At 45.8% G+C, this 19,428-nt stretch overlaps 2 protein-coding genes across 8 annotated transcripts in view; one reads left to right on the top strand and one right to left on the bottom strand.

The window, feature by feature from the left end:
* Positions 1 to 2,307: 2,307 nt before the first annotated feature.
* Positions 2,308 to 17,198, top strand: LOC310699076 (uncharacterized protein). Of its 5 annotated transcripts, XM_083520688.1 has the most exons (8): positions 2,308 to 2,840; positions 3,301 to 3,377; positions 10,302 to 10,387; positions 13,370 to 13,443; positions 14,570 to 14,679; positions 15,766 to 15,887; positions 16,070 to 16,149; positions 16,857 to 17,198. In XM_083520688.1, exons 1-5 carry the CDS (start codon positions 2,785 to 2,787, stop codon positions 14,586 to 14,588), a joined length of 312 nt encoding a protein of 103 aa, XP_083376814.1. In that variant the 5' UTR covers positions 2,308 to 2,784; the 3' UTR covers positions 14,589 to 14,679; positions 15,766 to 15,887; positions 16,070 to 16,149; positions 16,857 to 17,198. The 5 variants fall into 5 exon arrangements, with proteins under 5 accessions (XP_083376814.1, XP_083376815.1, XP_083376816.1 ...); XM_083520689.1 differs by lacking the exons at positions 15,766 to 15,887; positions 16,070 to 16,149; XM_083520690.1 differs by lacking the exons at positions 15,766 to 15,887; positions 16,070 to 16,149; positions 16,857 to 17,198 and adding an exon at positions 15,102 to 15,754.
* Positions 6,093 to 19,428, bottom strand: part of LOC310699073 (disintegrin and metalloproteinase domain-containing protein 2-like) — a 39,406-nt gene continuing 26,070 nt past the window's right edge. For 2 of the 3 annotated variants that reach the window (XM_083520683.1, XM_083520685.1), the window contains exons 15-21: positions 18,299 to 18,407; positions 16,516 to 16,699; positions 14,175 to 14,255; positions 11,015 to 11,132; positions 9,577 to 9,736; positions 8,917 to 8,961; positions 6,093 to 6,194 (exon numbers count right to left, since the gene is read on the bottom strand). In XM_083520683.1, the coding sequence (XP_083376809.1) occupies positions 6,182 to 6,194; positions 8,917 to 8,961; positions 9,577 to 9,736; positions 11,015 to 11,132; positions 14,175 to 14,255; positions 16,516 to 16,699; positions 18,299 to 18,407 (710 nt within the window). In that variant the 3' untranslated portion in view covers positions 6,093 to 6,181. The remainder of the gene's footprint in view (positions 6,195 to 8,916; positions 8,962 to 9,576; positions 9,737 to 11,014; positions 11,133 to 14,174; positions 14,256 to 16,515; positions 16,700 to 18,298; positions 18,408 to 19,428) is intronic. The other variant, XM_083520684.1, reaches the window with a different exon arrangement.

The raw sequence follows: 19,428 nt of genomic DNA, 5'->3' as shown, positions 1-19,428 counted from the left end.
ATTTTTCAGAAAAATATTTTTCCGCAGGTGAAGTAGTCGAGGGCTGATTTCTTGGCCTATGGTTAAATGCCTTCCGTTTCCACCGCGAACCCTCTCAGGGGATGGTTTACAACAGTTTGGCACCATTTTTGAGCAAAGTGGAATACGGCCGATTTTTGATGAAATTGTGACCGCGCGCCTTAGGGATTTTTCAGAATAATCTTTTTCCGCAGGTGAAGCAGTCTGAAATATACTCAGAGTCGCCAAGTGATTTCATGCTCTTTATTCAGCTCATAGTGGTGAGGAGGAATGAATGAAAGTCCCCTCAAAGTATCTGCTTTATATACATTATTTACACAATGGGCTGCACATGATTGGTTAATTCTGGAATTCTACTGTAAGCCAATCAGGTTGTGGATTCACTTATATCTGGAGCATGATTGGGTGGTTCCTGCCAACCAATCATACTGCTGCATTGTTCTTGGACCAATCAGACTGCTGCATTCTGAATCCTATTGTTCTAGGACCAATCAGACTGCTGCAATTTGGATCCTATTGTTCTAGGACCAATCAGACTCCTTCCTGCAGTTTGGATCCTATTCAACTCAGTACATAACAACCTTTAAAGCCCTTCACGGCCTAGGACCCTCGTACCTACGGGACCGCTTCTCCTGGTATGCCTCACGGAGAGCCTCAAGGTCCATAAATAGCAACACCCTAGTGGTCCCAGGCCCTAAGGAAGTTAGATTGGCTTCAACCAGAGCCAAGGCCTTTTCAGCACTGGCCCCTGCCTGGTGGAACGCTCTGCCTCATGAGACCAGGGCCCTGCAGGATCTGATTTCTTTCCGCAGGGCCTGTAAGACAGAGTTGTTCCGCCTGGCCTTTGGCTTGGAGCCAATTTGATTCCCTCCCTCCCTCCCTCTCTTTCTTTTTTCTTTTCCTTCTCCTCCTGCGATGAGGCTACATTTTAATATTTTAATGTTCCATTATTTTAATGTTGTATTTTATTTTTGTTTTTAAGTTGTAATCATTCATCTTGTCTTTATTATTGCTTGTAAGCCACTCTGAGCCCGGCCTTGGCTGGGGAGGGCGGGGTATAAATAAAAAATTATTATTATTATTATTCAGGACCAGAGAGTCTCCCACACCCGCCCGCCCCCTGCCCCCCAGAAACAGCACTTCTGTCTTGTTGGGATTCAACAAAGGTGGTTCTGTTAAATTGCAAACCACCTGAAAGAGTCTCCTTCTGCTATTTTCTGCAGATGCAATAGAAAGTCCTCTTTGCTGTCGCCACTTGGTAGGCTCAACGTTGAGCTCTAACCCGTGTCCAGTCTGATTCAAAATGAGGTTTCTGCCACCGGCAATCCTGCCGTCTCAGCAACTGTTTCATCACCCTCTGCTCTGGGCTTCATACAGTCGGAGAGGGCACTTCGGAACCAGACAGTCCATAGGCCTGGCTCAGCCAATCGCTGGGCAGAAGCAACAGCAGCAATCCTTAAGAGCCTTTCAGGCCCTGCTCCAAGCCAGCTGGAAAGAGGCCAGGCAGGGCCTTTCAGGCTCTTCTCAGGAGGCCTGCTGAGATAAAGAGACTCAGCCAATCCCTGCCATAGCTTTTCTGCCATCATCAAATACATTTCAATAGAGAGTGTTCATTTCATTTGTAAAAGTACTGTTTCAACATACCCTTCTGATTGATTGTTTTGTTTTCTTTTGAATTGTCCAGAGCACACAGACTTACATTATTACAATAAAAAAGAAGACGTACACAATTCACCTGCAGCAACAGTAAGTGACCGCCTAGTCTTAACCCTTTGGCTTCTGGGTGTGGGATGTAAAGGTGCAGCCAAGTGCGACATTCCGACAGAGGACTAACGGCCTCCATGTTCTAACCAGTAGCTGTGACAACCAGTTTGTCGGTTGCTGGTAGTTTTGAAAGACTGCTCAGCTGCAGTCACCTCAGGACCAACTTCCCTCTGGTATAGTTTATTTGCTTGTTATTTAACCTCAGCCTGCCTTCAGGTCCAGTTCTGTAAACCTGAATGAATCTGAGAGTAAAAAAGCATTATATTGACATGAATCAGATTCATGTGTGTATTCTTTAAGAGGGATTCAAGGGGATTTTTAACCAGGAAGGCATCTTTATTAGTAGAACTCAGACAAGTCAGCAACAAGCTGATCACTGCATAAACTTATAAAGGGGATTGTTTAAGTCTGCTAAAGCAAACCTTCCCACAATGGGGAGGCTGTAGCCCAGTGACAGAGCATGTGCTGTGCATGGAGAAGGTCCCAAGTTCAGTCTCCAGTGTCTCTAGGCAGAGACCTGTCTGAAACCCTGGAGAACCATGGCTTGTCTTAGCGTGAAACGTGGCCCCGGCCACTTACTAATCTGCTCCTGATTTTGATTTCAGGAGTCCATAATGGCTAGCTCCAGAAGGTGATCAGATTGGGCCTTTTCTAGTCCACTACTACCTCAACAGGGCCACTGGTCTTATATTGCTCAGAACTGTCCAGAAGGTCAGAGGCAGTTTGAGAATTCTCAGTTTATGATTGCTCTAGACAAAAGCGCCCGACAAAAGATTTGTTTGTTTATTTCTTAGGAAACATCTTACCCAAACTATTCAGCAGCAAGTTCCTGGAATGGCTTACAAGGGATCAAAGAAGCCCAGCAGCAGCAGTAACACAATAAAAAATGCCAACACATATATAACAATGGAACTTCCCAAGAAACCAGCATGGTGGAAAAAAATCCAGGAATGATTAAAAATGGATGAATCTAAAAGGCACTGAAAGGAAAAGAGAGATGACATGGGAGAAGCCTCCTTAGAGAGGGAAACTGATAAGGCTGCAGGCGCCATAAGGCGGTAAGGGGTACTGAGAGAAAGGCCTTTAGCTTAGATTATTGCAGACAAACGCCGGTTCTCTCGGCCTGAAGCAAGATGAGCGCCACATCCCATAGGTGCCATCCAGGGGTCCTTTAATTTTACCTAGACGGCAGCAACATGAGAATGGCTGGGGTGGCTCCCTGCTTAGGGAATGCTCTCCCAGGGAGGCTCACATGGTACCTTTATCACATATTTTTAGGTGCTAGGCAAGAAAATACTCTTCTCCCAAGCCTTTGGCTGATTAAACAATCTATGGCCTTTTATGTGGTGGGTGGTGACATGAATGAATGGAAGATGGTTAGAAGCACAATTCTGGGTGAATTGAAACTGGGTAGGAGGGGGAGGCTTAAAAACTGCATGTAAGGCTAGTTAATAGAGAATTTCAATTGTGTAAATGCTGCATCAATTGCTTTTTTCTAATTTAAAAAAACAACTTTAGGATGAATGCTTCTATCAAGGATACATACAAGGGTTCCCAAACTCTGTTGCAATACTCAGCACCTGTTATGGGCTCAGGTAAGAGATTCCAACAGCCTAAGTCAATTATCTGTCAAGCCTAGCAGCGACCTGTCTCCAGCATAATCCAGGCACCAGATGTTTCACAAAAGTACATGCAGTATATGTCCTGTCTCTCCCATCCCCATCCTTGTGTTTCACACTCCTGACTTTCTTCAGTGGAAGTTTGCAGCAGCTCAATATATTTGCCCTTCTCTGAGTAGAGAAGAAGGAAGGAAGGAAGGAAGGAAGGAAGGAAGGAAGGAAGGAAGGAAGGAAGAAGCCAGAGAGAAGAAGGAAGGAAGCAAGGAAGGCTGGATGGAAGGAAGAATAGAAGGAAGGAAAGGAAAGGAAAGGAAAGGAAAGGAAAGGAAAGGAAAGGAAAGGAAAGGAAAGGAAGGAAAGACGGAAGGAGTTGGAAGCCAGAGAGAAGAAGGAAAGAAGGAAGGAGTTGGCTGCCAGGGAGAAGAAGGAAGGAACAAGAAGCCAGAGAGAGGAACGAAGGGAGGAAAGAGGAAAGGAAGGAAGTTTGGAAGGAATTGGAAAGCAGAGAGAGGAAGGAAGGAGTAGGAAGCTAGAGAGAGGAAGGAATTGGAAGCCAGAGAGAAAGGAAGCCAGAGAGAGGAAGGGAAGGAAGAAAAGAAGGAACTGGAATAGGGTGCGGGGCCACCTCCGCGGGCAAAGGGCTGGCCGGGCAGGACAGAGACCTTTCGGCGGAGAGACGTGGCGAAGGGCCAGATTGCAGGCTGCTTTGGAAGAGAAGCAGCAAAGCACTGGGGCTGGTAGAGCTGCAGGCAGACCTCAAAAGCCAGGTGGATTGGGGGGGGGGCACAAAAGGGGCTTGGTTTTTGCAAATGAGCCACTAGAACTAGATGAGCCTTTGGTCCCTTCCAACTCTGTAATTTTGATTGTATGTATGTATGTGCATGGGAAATGAGGGGCAGATGTAGCTCAGAAACCTGGGAGGGTATGTAGTAGCAGTAATTTATTATTTATACCCCTCCCATCTGGCTGGGTTTCTCCGGCCACTCAGGGTGGCTTCCAACAAAAGATTAAAAATAAATTGAAACACCAGCCATTAAAAACTTCCCTAAACAGGGCTGCCTTCAGATGTCTTCTAAATGTCAGATGGTTGTTTATTTCTTTGACATCTGATGGGAGAGCGTTCCACAGGGTGGGTGCCACTATCAAGAAGGCCCTCTGCCTAGTTCCCTGTATGTAGGAGAAGGAAAGCTGATCTGAAATCTCTTGCAAGGCATCTTCGGGGAAGAGAATGCTCAGGAGAAACCCTACACAAATCCAGAGTGCAGTCTCTAAAACGATTGGATGGCACCTTGTACACCTCCGCCTGGCAACTCCTGCAACCAAGCTAGTGCTTTCCTTTGGACCTCATCAGTGAGGCCAAGAGGGGGACCCTGCCATCTGGGCAGCCCAGGACCTCCAGACACATTGCCCAGGCTTGTGCCTTGGGGTGGTCACTGTGGTGCTGCCAGCACAGCTGTTTGACTTGTAGTTTCCACAGACATCAGGCTGGTGGCTCTGGATAACGGGAGGCCTGACTGGAGGGAACCCAGAATGGGGAACCTCAGGCTCCAGGTCACATGCGGCTTTCTAGATCTGAGCGTCTTCCCAGGCCACACCCCACACCAGCCCTGCTTTGCCACCCTTTGTGTGTGTTTGCGCCAGGCTTCAATGTGTCCTCAAACCCAAATTACCAGAACAGGTACCAGAAAAGAGGAGCTGTACTCAGTAAATTAGGTTGGCTGGGACATAAGATTTGCGCTGCCATTCTGCTCCTCCCTCCCAGATCACCTGTCTTAGCAGTAGTGTGTGAGGCGACAAAGTTTCATTCACAAACAAAAATCACTGTAAAGCTGGAAGGGGACAAAGTACTGTGGTTCCTCGATTTAAGAACAGTCGTTTACAAATGATTCGGTTTACGAACTCTGCAAAACCAGAAGTAGTGTTTGCGAACTTTACCTCAGTCTAAGAACGGAATCAGAACGGTGGAAGGGCACAGACGGCAGGAGGCCTCATTAGGGACAGCGCGCCTCGGTTTAAGAAAGGACTTCCGGAACAGATTAAGTTTGTAAACCGAGGTACCGCTGTAATGGTTTCATTTCTGCTTTCCACGCAGCTGGTAAGCCTAAGAGCTGGTTGTTGGGGAGGGGGGGCAACCTTAGCTGTGAAGAATGCTTGGATATGTACCTAAGAATACAAACTTTGCTTGATGGGTAACAGGGATGCAGGTGGCGCTGTGGGTTATACCACAGAGCCTAGGACTTGCTGATCAGAAGGTCGGCGGTTTGAATCCCTGCAACGGGGTGAGCGCCCATTCCTCGGTCCCAGCTCCTGCCAACCTAGCAGTTTGAAAGCACATCAAAGTGCAAGTAGATCAATAGGTACCGCTCCGGTGGGAAGGTAAACGGCGTTTCCATGCACTGCTCTGGTTTGCCAGAAGCGGCTTAGTCATGCTGGCCACATGACCCGGAAGCTGTCTGCGGACGAACGCCGGTTCCCTCGGCCTATAGAGCGAGATGAGCGCCGCAACCCCAGAGTTGGTCACGACTGGACCTAATGGTCAGGGGTCCCTTTACCTTTACCTTGATGGGTAATTGGCAGGACTTGCAGTCTCAGCTTGCACCTGCTGATGCCAACCCATAATGAAGCCCCTGCATGCTGTATACAAATGCAAAGAAGGACCTGGAGAACCATTCACAGAATATTTTTCACCTGTACTGTATAAGCAAGCAGTAATTTATTAGGCAGCTACAAGTCATATAAACAGCAGGAGCCTGGCCCAGGTCTGGTCACGTTGTGTCTTCTCAGTTGCTCAAGCTATTCACATGATAGGGGCAGCAGGAGGGAGAGAGGAGAGAAGACATGGTGGAGCAATGCAATAAGGTGAATCCGCAAAATGAGGCAAAAAAATAAATGGTGCATCTGCATTTCCTTAGCACCACCCAGAAAGATGGAGAAGAGATTGGAAAAACCATCTTCTCCCATAGAAGCCTCTCCACTCCCTGCATTGTCTTTGAAATTTCTGTACCAGGGCTGGCTCAATACACTTTGGCCCCTAAGGCAAACCACAGACTGGCACCTCCTGCCTGCCAGGGAGGAAGGGCTGAGTGAAGATCTACATCAGGAACTGGGGGGAATAAAGCTGTGCATTGGTAACAAGAGTCGGAGGAGACCTGTTCACCAAGAGGCTGCTGTAGAGGTGGCATGGGGGGGTGGGCTGCCAAAGAAAGCACAGATCCGGCCTCCAAGGAGTGCTGTCACTGCCACCACAGCAGCAGCAGCAGCAGGTGATGCGTACTTTGGAGGCCAGATCTGCTGCCCCTATGAATCCTGCTGCCTGTGGCAGTTGCTTTACCTTGCCTCTTGGGTGGACTGGCTCTGCTTTGTACCTTTCCTAGGTGGGGCAAGATCTAGTGTGGGGCTTTGCCTGGAAGTGCTGTTGCTGTTATGAAACAGTTTCCCAAGCAATGCCTGTCACTGCTTTGTTCAGCCTTCACCAACGTGGTGCCCACCAGATGTTTCAGACCACAACTCCCTTCAGCCCTGGCATCAAATGGCCAAGCTGGCTGAGGCCAACAGGAGCTGCACTCCAAAACATCTGGAGGGCACCACACTGGTGAAGGCTGGCAGAGTTTTAGGTGTGCCATTTAACATTTTTGAATTGATGAAACCATGTGAACTGAGAAAACAGTATCTAAACAATTAGAACGGATACTATCCTATATTTTAAACAGACCAAATACAGTTAAAATCGAGTAATGATGAATAATAATATAAGAATGTATAATGTTGTAAACCAAAAATTCAAAAGAAAATAAGAAAAAGCAAACATCACTGTCATTAATAGGACAGTATTTAATGAGTCTTTTGTTTGTAGTTGTAGTATTTATATATTTATGATCTATAATTTAAGGAGACTTATAGTCATATATCCCCATAGAATAGCAGAAGTCATGAACATTTTTTAAAAAATTCTTTGGAATCCTGCCTGACAGTCCCCTCCAGGAGACGAGCAAAATTCATCCTTGTTTAGAAAGGCTTGGGGTTGTGCGATTGATTCCTGCATGCGGTATGATCCTTCCCAACTCATGTTCCATGTCAACCACAAGTGAGGCCCACCTCTTTGGGGTTGTGTTATAGCAAAAGTGTTCCTAACATCAAGCTGCTGCCCTAATACAGAAATTGCCCAAAGAATCTGCTGTCTATAGTACCACTTTCTAAGGTATTGACGGACTCCTCTTGGTGTTAATGATGAGGGTCTGAGGGAAAATCAATGCCCCATGAGCTGTGCCATCCATTTGTGTTACTTTGGCTGACTGGTTCAGGAAATGCCCTGGGCTGGAATCCATGTCGGCAGCCTCCTAAAAGTTCCCTTTCTTTTACCCCTGACATCACTGTTGGATTTCCCAACAGTGTAAGGGTATTTCCACCTCAACCTTGATGTGGCACAAACTCTCATCTTCTGCATCACAATCTGTCACTCAGTGCAGTGATCAACTGAAGGCTGATGGCTGTTGCGGGGTGTCTGTGACTCTGCCTGTTGCATCTTCCGCTCTTGGCCTTGGATGACCTTGGGTGGGCCCTGAACCTTAGTCTCGGCTCAGGACGAATGTGAGTGCTCTTTGAAGGCCCCCTAAGCCCAGAGCTATATGGGTGCTGTGTTGTGGGGGTTCTCCTTCCTCCCCTTTGTGTGTTGTGCTAAAAGAACAACAGCTGTGAGTTCAAGCAGTCTGGCTTGTAGGGGTGCCTGGAGACAAGCAGTAGAGGGCTGACCGCTGGCTGTGCCACTGGATCTGTGCCATTGGGGGACACTGTGGGCATCATTGCTGGTGGAGCCCAGGATTGGTAAGCTTTGATGGTTTTCCAGGAATGCTGTGTCTATTGTGACTATTAAGCTGACTTCTAATTTTTGAGCTCGTTTGGAGGTTCTAGCAGGGGAGCGCAGCTATTGTATACCCTTGACCAAAGAACGGTACACTCCTTCTATCTGGGAGGGTCGTCCTCTTCCACCGAGCGCGCAGCTTCGGGAGGGACGCACATGGAGCGGTGAGGGAGGGAGGGGACACCCGCCTAGCCGCCAGATCAGCCGAATCAACCCTGGCTGACAGATGGGGTGACAGATGTCGCAGCCAGATCGCCCTCACATCCCAAGCTGACTTCTAATTTTTGGACTGGTGTAGAGTGAGACTGAATAGTAGATATGACAGTTACTTTGCTGGCGGAACAACAGAATCACTCTCTTGCCACCCCCACGCACAACCCCTGAGTAACCAGAGTAAAAGACTGCTCTGCCCATGTTTGTTTTCAGGTCTTATTTTACTTTGTGTTCCCTTGAGGCTCCTTGGAAGGAAATGCAGATTTTGCAGAGAAACCCAGTCCTTCCTTAATTGGTGGGAAAAACAAGGCAATTCAATCCATGTTTCACTACCACAAAGGGAGGAAATAAATTAGGGAGTGATCCTTTTCTAGACTGCAGCCAGCTCTGGAAGGAAAGTTAGTTTGTTTTTAATCAGTATACTTTAAGTTAGTTGAAGCTTACCTTGTTTTGTCTGACGTGCTATATTCATCGGATCTAGTATAAGAACTGAAATGTAAAGAGAATTAAGATTACCAGTACTTAACCTCAATTATATACAGATAAGCATACCTCGGCTTTGTCATGGAGTTAGCTTTACTATAAAGTCTGAAAATTAATTATTATTATATGTACTGGGGTGGGCAACCTATGGCCCATCAGAGGTTGTTGGACTATACCTCCCGTCTTTCCTGACCACTAGCCATAATGGGTTGTTGCAGTACATCTTTGCTTTTCTTTCTTTTAGTGTTGGACATCATCTCCAGTATGGCCAACCACATCTGGAGGGATACAGACCCCCATATATATGAACAGCAAACTCCTATCTGTGTTATTATGTAGCTGAAATGGCAGCTCTGACGCATCAGCAGGCTCAGACGAACCCCAAGGTTTGCAGAAATACAACAAAAATTAGGAAAAATCCCTAAGCAAGGGACTTCCCCCCACAAAAAACCCACAGCCCAATGCAAAAGTGGGTGAGAGGGGAGAGGGCATGTGGAGGTGGCCATGGCTGAAAAAGATTGCATTCTGTTGCAGGTCCTACATGACCAAATTGTTGATGGACCAGAAGATTTCAGGTGTGTACAGGGCAGGCCCTGATAAACTGTGGCCAAAGTGACTTACTCAGAATCACCCAGGGACCCGCTGTCCTCTATGAAGTAGTTGCTGATTCGTGCCCATTTGACAATCAGGACGGCTGACCCAACCACAATGGGCAGAAAGAGAAATATGCTCAGGAGCACCCACGTCCGCATGTTGTCTTCTATGGCTCTTTCTGTAATATCTAGATGGAAACAAATTTCACAGCAAAGGCTGAACCAGGAGAGCTGCCGCATTAGACATTTTTAGCGTGCCACTGCCCAATGCTCCAATTTTATAGGATTTTTTAAAGATTAGAAAGTAAACTCTTTCCACGTTGCTAAAACAGCAACAACCAGAAAGCTTTTTTATTTTTTAATTTAGCATTCTTGTGGTATAAAAATGTAATGACACAGTTTTACAGCACTATTCCTCTCTTTCATTAAAAAATAAATGGAGAGCTGGAAAAGTGTTAAATTAAAAGACCGCTTAAAGATATATATAAAATGGGGTTATAAAATGGCATCCTTCACAAAGGTCACAGTGAAGCTGCGGACAGAAGTTATGTCAAATCCACAGGTGTCAGCAGAACATAGCAGGTTATACACATAGAAAAATGCCCTACTACTAAAGATGTAGGAAATCAGCTGCAGTTCTGCTTGCAGCTTACAGCAGAAAAGCAGTAACTGGATAGCACTAGGAATGTGTTAACCTCTTTCTCTGCAGTGTTCTCTCTCTCTTCTGTGTCTAAGTGCTATCCTCATGTACAGCTCCTGTTCCTTTCACTGGAGTTTGGGCAAGAGTGTCTCCTGGTAAAGTGTCTCCTGTGGTCCAGGGTTATTACAAGAAGAAGAAGGTATTGTTTGGATTTTTTACTCTGGCACCAATAAATTTTGTTCTGGCCCAATTAATCGTACATCAGCAAGTACACCCACGTTGACTTTGTACTAGTCCACAGGGATTCAGCTGGCGCATCAGAATCCACAAGTCCATCACATCCTGGTTTAGGGAGGGGCAGTAGTACTAAAACATTTGCTTTTCACTTTTGCTCTTTGAAAGAGAACTAGAAATACAGGGATGGAGAGAGGGGTTATGTCTATACTGAAAACATATACCAATTTTATACCAGCTTAACTGCCACCCTTCCCCCATTTCCTGGGAATTGCAGTTTAGTTCAGGCACCAAGAATTCTAAAACATTTCACTCACACTGACTCTCATAAACACACAGCCTGCAATCCTAAAGTTCCTTCGGAAGAAGGAGTGATTATTAAGCTAATGTGCTGTCACTTCTCATCTTTCTGCCTTGAGAAAGACAGACAATTCAAGGGAAGAATAAAGAGGGGAATGAATGGGTTAAAACAAAAATCAAACCCAGTCCCATGGTTTCAGGCTGAGGTGAAAGGTGGGTCCTAATGCTAAACAGTTTGGAAACTACTGCAGCAGAGCTGTTTGTCAGGATGGAGGGTCTTGCTTTTACTAACCAGAAGCCAGCATGCGAAGCCCACTGTCAATGCTTCCTCCGAGGGGGCCTCCTTTTTCCTTGCAATTTGGAGGTGCCCATCCTGGATCACAGTGGCAGTTTCTTTTGTTGTTGCAAATCTGATGGGGGGAGGGGGAGGAATAGCAAACATTTACTCCTTGCTTAGGTGCTTTATTTTATAAAGAAAATTATGCTTTAAGAAAACTTTATTATTCTTATTATTTCCTGAGTAGGGCCTCAGTTCTAGTCTAAAATAAAATTAAGGGTAAAGTAGTAGTAGTAGTAGTAGTAGTAGTAGTAGTAGTAGTAATAATAATAATAATAATAATAATAATAATAATAATAATAATAATTCATTATTTGTACCCCACCCATTTGACTGGTTTGCCCCAGCAACTCTGGGCAGCTTCAAGCATATACAAAAACATAATAAAACATTAAACATTAAAAACTTTCCTATACAGAGCTGCCTTCAGACGTCTTCTAAAGGTTGAATAGTTACTTATCCCCTTGCCATCTGGTGGGAGGGTGTTCCACAGAGAGGGCACCACTACTGAGAAGGCCCTCTGCCTGGTTCCCTGTAACCTCACTTCTCGCAGGGAGGGAACCGCCAGAAGGCCCTTGGAGCTGGAACTTCAAAGGTAGCCCGACATAGAGCGTGCTGCTGTAGTCCAATCGAGAGATAACCAAGGCATGTACCACTCTGGTGAGACAGTGTGCAAGGAGGTAGGGTCTCAGCCAGCATACCAGATGGAGCAGGTAGACAGCTGCCCTGAAAATAGAATTAACCTGCACCTCCATGGACAGCTGTGACTCCCAGGCTGAGCACCTGGTCCTTCAAGGGCAGTTACCCCATTCAGGGCTAGAAAGTCCTGCCCCCTGTCCTCCAGGACCAGTACTTCTGTTTTGTTGGGATTCAACCTCAATCTGTTAGCTGCCTTCCATCCTCCAGCCGCTTCCAGACACTCACACAGGAGATTCACTGGTTCTGATTTAAATGGAAGGGATCCAAATGTTCCCCACCCTCTAGACATGTCTGGAGTTGTTGAGCAACCACCTGCTCAATTACTTTGCCCAAGAATGGAAAAGTTGAGACTAGATAATAACTGGCCATAATGGCTGGGTCCAGAGGGAATCAGCTGAGAGGCCATCAACATGGGAACAAGACACCCCCCACCACTCTTTGGAAGTCATTTGGATCCATTAAATGACCATTCAAATCAGTCCCACCTCCCTGAAGAGGGGAAGGGTCACAGAGAAGTCTAATTGCACCAGGAAGTGATTTGACCATGGCACTTCTTTTGTTGTACTGGAACTTAATGTCAGATCACCCACATCCACAGTGGTAAATGCCAGATCTAAGGCATGTCCATGGTTATTAGTAGGGTCAGAGTTATTCAGGGACAGCTCCATGAAGGCCATGCTTTCCATGAAGTCCCAAGCGGTCCCGTGTAGGGTCATGTCAGCATGGATGTTCAAATCCCCTAGGGCCACCAGACTAGGTGTCTCCAGCAGAACATCTGCCATGACCTGAAGCAGCTCAGGCAGGGAATTCTTGGTTCAGTGGGGAGGTCGGTACCCCAACAGGAATCCTGTCCAACTTCTAGAACATGCATTCAGAAAACTGAGTCTCTTTAATAGGATGCCCGATGAAAACTAATGACTTCCTAAAAATTTCTGCAATAACCACCACTCTGCCACCCACATACCCTGGGTTGCAGTGCTTAAGAGAAACCTGGTGAACAAGCAGCAGCAATAATAGCCCCATCTGCCATGTCCACCAAGTCTCTGTTATGTATGCCAGATCAATTCCTCTATCCACGACCAAGTCATGGATGTGTTAGAATGTATTAACAGATGCCTTGATCTCACAATTAGCAGTGGAAAGCATGCATTTAGGTCAGGGGTGGTGGCTAATGTTTTTCAGCCCATGGGCTACATTCAAGACTGGTCAACCCTCTACGGATCACATGCCAACAGTGGTTGTGGCAAAAGCGATCATGCAAATTCTGAAGTTACCACACATAAAGTACACATGCAGACCAGAGACACACATGCAGGCAAGTAGCTCTATTTCTCTCCCCCGCAAACATACATGAAATCATACAATCACACCTGCGAAAGATGGGGGTTTCCCTTCCCATCAGTGTGCTGGGAGGAGAGAAAATTCTCCTCCCAGGCCATCATTCTATAAGGATTAAGAAACACTGTCTCTCCTCCCAGCTCAGGACTGTGATGCAAAGGTAAGACACCTTTGCAAAGGCTTTCTCTTGCTGATGGCACGTTGGAGGAGCTCAGGAAGCAGGAAGGGGCACAGTGTGCCATCTAGTTTTCTTATCTCTATGGCTGCCCTCAGAAACTGCCAAGCACCCTGAGTGTCTGCGGCTGGATATCTTCACATGAAGAATGGAGTCGAAGAATCCTAAAGCGGTAAGAGCTGACTGTACCACTTCAAGCTATGCATTGGGGATTTTTTAAGAAAAGTTCCCATATTAATTCCTCCCAAGTAGAAAATTAACACAGCAGTTAGAAGGATTACCTGAACTCTTCTTGCTGTGCTAGTTTTTCTACCCACACAGTGGTTTTAGTAAAATATGAAACTCCCCAGCTGCAGTCTGAAGTAGGACAGTCCACTCCACCACCTCAATCTTTTGCATATGTACAACCAATTTCAAGCACACAAGAAAACACCAAATAGTTTCTGAAGGAAAACACCACCACCTCCTTTTTATAGCAGAAACACCAACATGGAAAATATTGTTAGGATATTTCCGTTCCACCTTAAAAGGGAGCAGGCTGTGAGTCACAGAGTCTGCGTATTTCCTGTTCACAGGAAGTTTATGTTTTCTATTGCTTTCATTTCTCTCTCTGTGCTGGAGACACTGACGCAGGCAGTCATGTCTTTCTTTGTTCTGATCAACGCTGAATAAAACTTGTAAATAATGCTCTCCTGAGTGCGACTTCTGGCTGTGCATTATCTGCTGATAAGAGTGTGCATGAGCTCTGGAATGTGGCAAGATATTTCAGGAAACTCGTGTCACTAATTGCTGATACTGCGTGCCTACGGGAGATCGATGGATCGTCCGGCAGACGGCTTGGGGCCATGATGGACTTTATCTCCCTGGCAGTATCCCAACAAATATAACATTCATTTTACTTACTCCATGCCCCAAACACGTTTTTGTAGGATCACAATCATATTTCAGGACGTCATACTTTTCACATACTTGTTTGAGACAAACCTTAAAAATAAATGAATCAATTTTCAGTTTTCAGAAGAGTTGCTGCCCTGCAACAGACCTTTTGCATTCACCAGACTGCATCTATGAGTGCTTCCAGACAGGTGTTTATTGCGAGATCTGTATGCAAGATTTTTCCATTGTATGTACAACGTCAAAGTGGTAGTCTGTATTTCCCCCTCCTCCATTAATCCAGATCTACCCTTTTTACAGGAAAACCGCATTATCATGGGGGGTTGGGGGACGACGACGCAAGATTAACCATAATGCCATCCTCTTGTCCAGCACAAATGCCTAAAAACCTTTTCCTCTTCCAGTCTCCTCCACCTCCTATGAAAGTCAGAGGGCACGGCTGCCAGAGTAGTGATTACTACTAAATGGAAATCTCAGGACATACCAACAAAGGAAGAGTGGATTTGTAAATTAAGTGAGTATATAGAATTGGCAAAATTAACTTCAATTATATCAATCAAATCAAAAGTTAAGAATTGAGTGGAAGTATTTCGAAGATTATATGTCAAAATATTCTAAAAATGACATGTTAATAGGCTTAGAATAAAAAATGTAAGCAATAACAAAACAAATAAAGAAAGAAGGAAAAATCAGAATTTAACAAAAATAATTTATTACAGAATGCAAGGAAAAGGAGGTAGAAAGAAATATAAAGAAGTCGAATTGCTGTGGAGGGAAGCAGAGGGTGGGAGGTGGGTTTTATAATTAGGTGTATAATTATGCAGCTGTTGTAATTTAGATATTATATTTTATGTGAGGGAATCATTGAGAATTTTGGTTATTATGTATACATGTTAAGTTTCAATGAAGATCTTTGAAAATAAAAAATAAAAAAAGAAAGTCAGAGGGCAGCTGATGGAGCCTGCAGACAGATTAAGGAGTGAGTGGCAAGTGGCTGCTGAGGAGATTTCACCCCTCCCATATCCAAGAATCTGCTGATGTTCTCTGCTGATTCTTTAGAGAGGAGGGGCGGTTTTCTGCTCTCTACTTATTCCGCTCCAGCCTCACATGTCAGTGTCGGAGAGAGAGAGACTGAGTGTTAGAGAGAGATCGTGTGTATAGATAAGGTTGCTGCTAAGAGCAGCTGCAGACACTCAGTGCAGTTCAGCATTTTTCGCTTAGACCTCCTTTAGCTGTGTATATAGTTGTGTATTATAGTTGTAGATAGAATAAAGAAGATATTCTACAGAGCTGCTCTCCGAGTCGTTTATGCTCTGCTATACTCTGCTGTGCGACGACTGTCTTCTTGTTGGAGTGAATCCAGTGCTCACAACTCTAAGCTGTGAGTCCACAGCACTTTGACCTGTTCCTGTGTAAAAGGTGGTCTCTGGAAGTGCTACCCAGCTTGCCTGGCCCAGTCGGGGCTGAAGTGGATGAGTCCAGTTGGTGGCACTGGCTCAATGGCGATGCTGACAGCTGCTAGGGGGAAGATAGTGGTCATGTCTCTGGCCGCTACAATGAGCAGCTATTTTCTCACTTGCTTCCTCTTTGAAATCAGCAGTAGTAGCAACTCTCGCTTGGGCTCAGTCTGGTGCAAGAGGAAAAGGAAGAGGAAGAACTGGAGGAAGAACACCATGGCAGGAGGGGCACTGCATCATCCCCAACTGAAAGGAAGCCAAACATGTAAATACCTGAAAGCCAGGACAAAGAACCCCTTTCAGGCCAAAGGCCGTTCCCTCACTAGTCTTCCAAGGGCCATATGCTAAAGTGGATGGAACAAGAGGGGTGACAGAAGCCGGCCGTGCAAGTCTGTGGCCGTGCTGTGTGGGTTCACATGCGCACCCTTCTCTCCCTCTTCCACCAAGGCAAGCAAGAGGTGTCAGCACTGCTCAGGGACTTGTTGCAGCCAAGCAAAAGCAGTCCAGGAGGGCATGGCCAACGAGAGGTGAGATCTGTGGAGGGGGCATGGCCTGAGGAGACAGGAAAGTCTGCAGGGCTGCATTAAGACCCCTAGCCTTGAGGTCCGTCCCCCGTCCGTCCGTCCGTCCGTCCGTCCCCCCCCCCCCCGCTTTAGGTATACTTTATGAACAAACAACGTCTAACTGCATTTGCTGATTACCCTCTCTGCTTCTCCCATCACTCCCAGCCCACCATACCTGTCTCCTCATAGTGGAAATTTAGATTTTAAGTTCTTCAAGCATGAGACCAGTGGTCTTCCTTTTGCTTGTGCTGCACTTTAGGAAACCATACGCACTGGTGACGACATTTAAGCAACAGTAATAGTCATGCTGTGTCAGATTGTATCCCTTACCTTTTCAGTTCCACATTTTGTACCCTCTTTCACCAGCATTGGGTCCGGAAAGCCCTCTGGTTGTTGAAGGTCCAGAGATATACAAAGGGTATCTTGGAACGGAATGTACAGAACTGGAACGTCCATGTCAACATAAGGATTTCTGGTTGGATAGAGGCAAATTAACTTTCCACATTTGATATCCCTGTCAAAGGCATTTGGAGAAAAGAACAGGATCACACATTTGCAAAGAGTTGGGGATTATGTATTGGAAATATCTGTTTTTTTCACAATATCAGATTTGACAACGGAAGTATGTTTTTGAACATGTTACCTAAAAATGCATGCTTTTCATTACGCAGATGACAAACGGGAGGGGCTACCATTCCTCAACCTTTGAAACATCTGGCATCAAAGATTATTGCCCAACTGTTTGTGCCCAACGGATATATTTTGGTATATCTTAATTTGTTGTTGTTGTTGTTGTATGGTTTTGCTGTATTGATTTTCTTATGTGAACCACCTTATAATCATTTTGGTGGAAGGCAATCTACAATTAATTAATTAATTAATCCTTCTCCTCAATCCATTTTTCTTTTGTGTTGTGTCCTCTATTTTTTAAATTAGTTTTTATTAAAGATTTCATTGTGTATCAAACAAACAGACAAAAAAGTACATATAGTGTCTCTACTTTCAATTCATAGAGTTTTCCCCCACAGTTTGTTAACATTTGGTTCTAGACACATATGCGATTGGGGGAAAAGATTGGGGTCCAGCGCTTGGTTGGTTGTGTTCAGTTAGCTGCAGTGTGGTTTGCTTGTTTGTATGTGTGTGTGTGTGAGGGTGTGTGTGTGAGGGTGTGGGTGGTACCTCTTTATCTACTTGCACTGGCATGCTTTCGAACTGCTAGGTTGGCAGAAGCTAGGGCAGAGCAACAGGTCACCCCATCATGTGGATTCGAACCGTCAACCTTCTGATCAGCAAACCCATGAGGCTCAGTGATTTAGACCACAGTGCCACCCACGTCCCTTGTTACAGAGACAGAGCCTGGTGTGCAACAAGGTTTGGAAAAGAGGTGGATTTAGGGTAGCACACCTGGTTCCCCCACCCAGGGCACAGGAGTCAAGGGTGCACCTTCCCCCAAAGTAAGCAGTGGGTTTTGGGAAGGAGGCGTGAGGGCTCTGGCAGGATCCTAGAGTCCTCCTGCCTCCTTCCCAAAGCCTAGTTAGCACTTGTCCAGCTTTAGGAAGGAGGTGGGAGGGAGCCTTGTGCCTCCTTCCCAAAGCTCGGTGCCCCCCTTCTCCGGCTTTTGGAAGGCAGCTTAGGGTGGAGTGGGGAACACGTCACATTTGGGCCTCACACAGGGCATCATATTACCAAGATCCGCCCCTGCTTGGAAGTGAACTGAGGGCTTGTAAACCTCCATGACCTCCCATGTGGTATGCTTCTTGCACTGTTGGACTAACAGTGTGGTAGACACTGTGTTACTTGGTCTTGGGGGGAAAAGATGCTGATGACAATCCTGGCTCCAGCACCATGGGCCTTGATGCTGTAGGATGTGGTTTAGCAGACACCTGACTGTCAACCACAGTTTAGTGGGACTGACCACCAGCGTCAGGGTCAGAAACCCAGTGCCGTCCCTCAGCTAGTGACACAAGAGTCTCCAGCTGGGTGTTCCAGTCCCTGTGGGAGAGTCATGACAGCCCACTCTACCTGGCTACTTTGATACTATATCAACAGTAAAAACATGCACTGTACAATAGAAGATGCCTGCCACAGTTGCTTCTGTTTCCTAATCACATACCGCAAAGAACAAGTCTTAAATCCATTTCTTATGTCAATCCCACAGTGTCCAAACCTATCTGTCTCACCATTAATTTCTTCATAACATGCTTGCGGAGCACTTTTTGACTCTATAAATATTAAAAGGATTTTGATTAGAAGGACTAAAATGAAACATTTAATAGTTTTCTGTTAGCAATGCTCTTACCAGATACTTTCATATGTGTAAAAACATATCAGTCTGATGCACAAAATCAGATATATTGGATTTGCCTCCACAAATAATAAATTTGTTACCCTTGAAGGTGCTGCAAGACTCTTTGTTTTCACTGAAGCAGAATTATTTAGTTATTTAAAATATTTTCTTCATGCAGCACATAGTTAAACAATGAAGACCACTGCAACATGTAGTGAAGGCCACCAACTTAGATGGATTTAGAAGTGGACTAGCAAAATTATGAATGGTAGGTCTATAAATAGCTACGACGGATCTATATACAGTATAACCTCCTGTAGAAAGAGGCAGAAGGAGCAGGAGAGCTACTGTATTTTTTGCTCTATAAGACACACTTCCCCCCTCCAAAAATTAAGGGGAAATGTGTGTGCGTCTTATGGAGCGAATGCAGGCTCCTTGGCTTCAGCGATAGCAACGCGAAGCCTCCGAAGCACAGAGGGAGCGCTCCCTCCGCGCTCTGGAGGCTTTGCGTTGCTTTCGCTGAAGCCTGGAGAGCGAGAGGGGTAGGTGTGCACCAATCCCTCTTGCTCTCCTGGCTTAGCTTCGCTGGAGAGGCACTTCACAGCTTTCCCTCTCTGTGCAGCGCCCCTTCAGCGAAGTGGGAGGAGAAATGGAAGGGGCTCCGTTTCTCCTGCCGCTTTGCTGAAGGGGCGCTGAGCAGAGAGGGGGAGAATTTGTTTTCTTGTTCTCCCCCTCTAAAACAAGGTGCGGTCCGATGGTCGGGTGCGTCCTATAGAGTGAAAAATACAGTACTTGTAGGCTTCCTATAGGCATCTCATTGGCTACGGTGAGAACAGAATCCTGACTAGATAGGCCTTCAGAGGAAGCAGGGTTCCTCATAAAGGCATTTGATGAAGGGCTTCACCAAAACAACCTAACTGAACAGGTTGGCATACTGACTAACAACATTTTGGCTT

This window comes from Podarcis liolepis (assembly GCF_965112155.1).
Source record: "Podarcis liolepis genome assembly, contig: HAP1_SCAFFOLD_8, whole genome shotgun sequence".
NCBI lineage: Eukaryota > Metazoa > Chordata > Lepidosauria > Squamata > Lacertidae > Podarcis > Podarcis liolepis.
Note: the sequence above shows the minus strand (reverse complement) of the source record. Positions and strands in the feature narration are given on the sequence as shown.

Excerpts from the sequence above, each read along its gene's own strand:
- LOC310699076 (XM_083520689.1), top strand. The coding sequence starts at position 2,785 with ATGGGAGAAGCCTCCTTAGAGAGGGAAACTGATAAGGCTGCAGGCGCC. Across the intron at positions 2,841-3,300 it reads GCTGCAGGCGCCATAAGGCG|GATGAATGCTTCTATCAAGG; the intron begins GTAAGGGGTACT and ends AAACAACTTTAG. Across the intron at positions 3,378-10,301 it reads AGCACCTGTTATGGGCTCAG|CTCCTGTTCCTTTCACTGGA; the intron begins GTAAGAGATTCC and ends CCTCATGTACAG.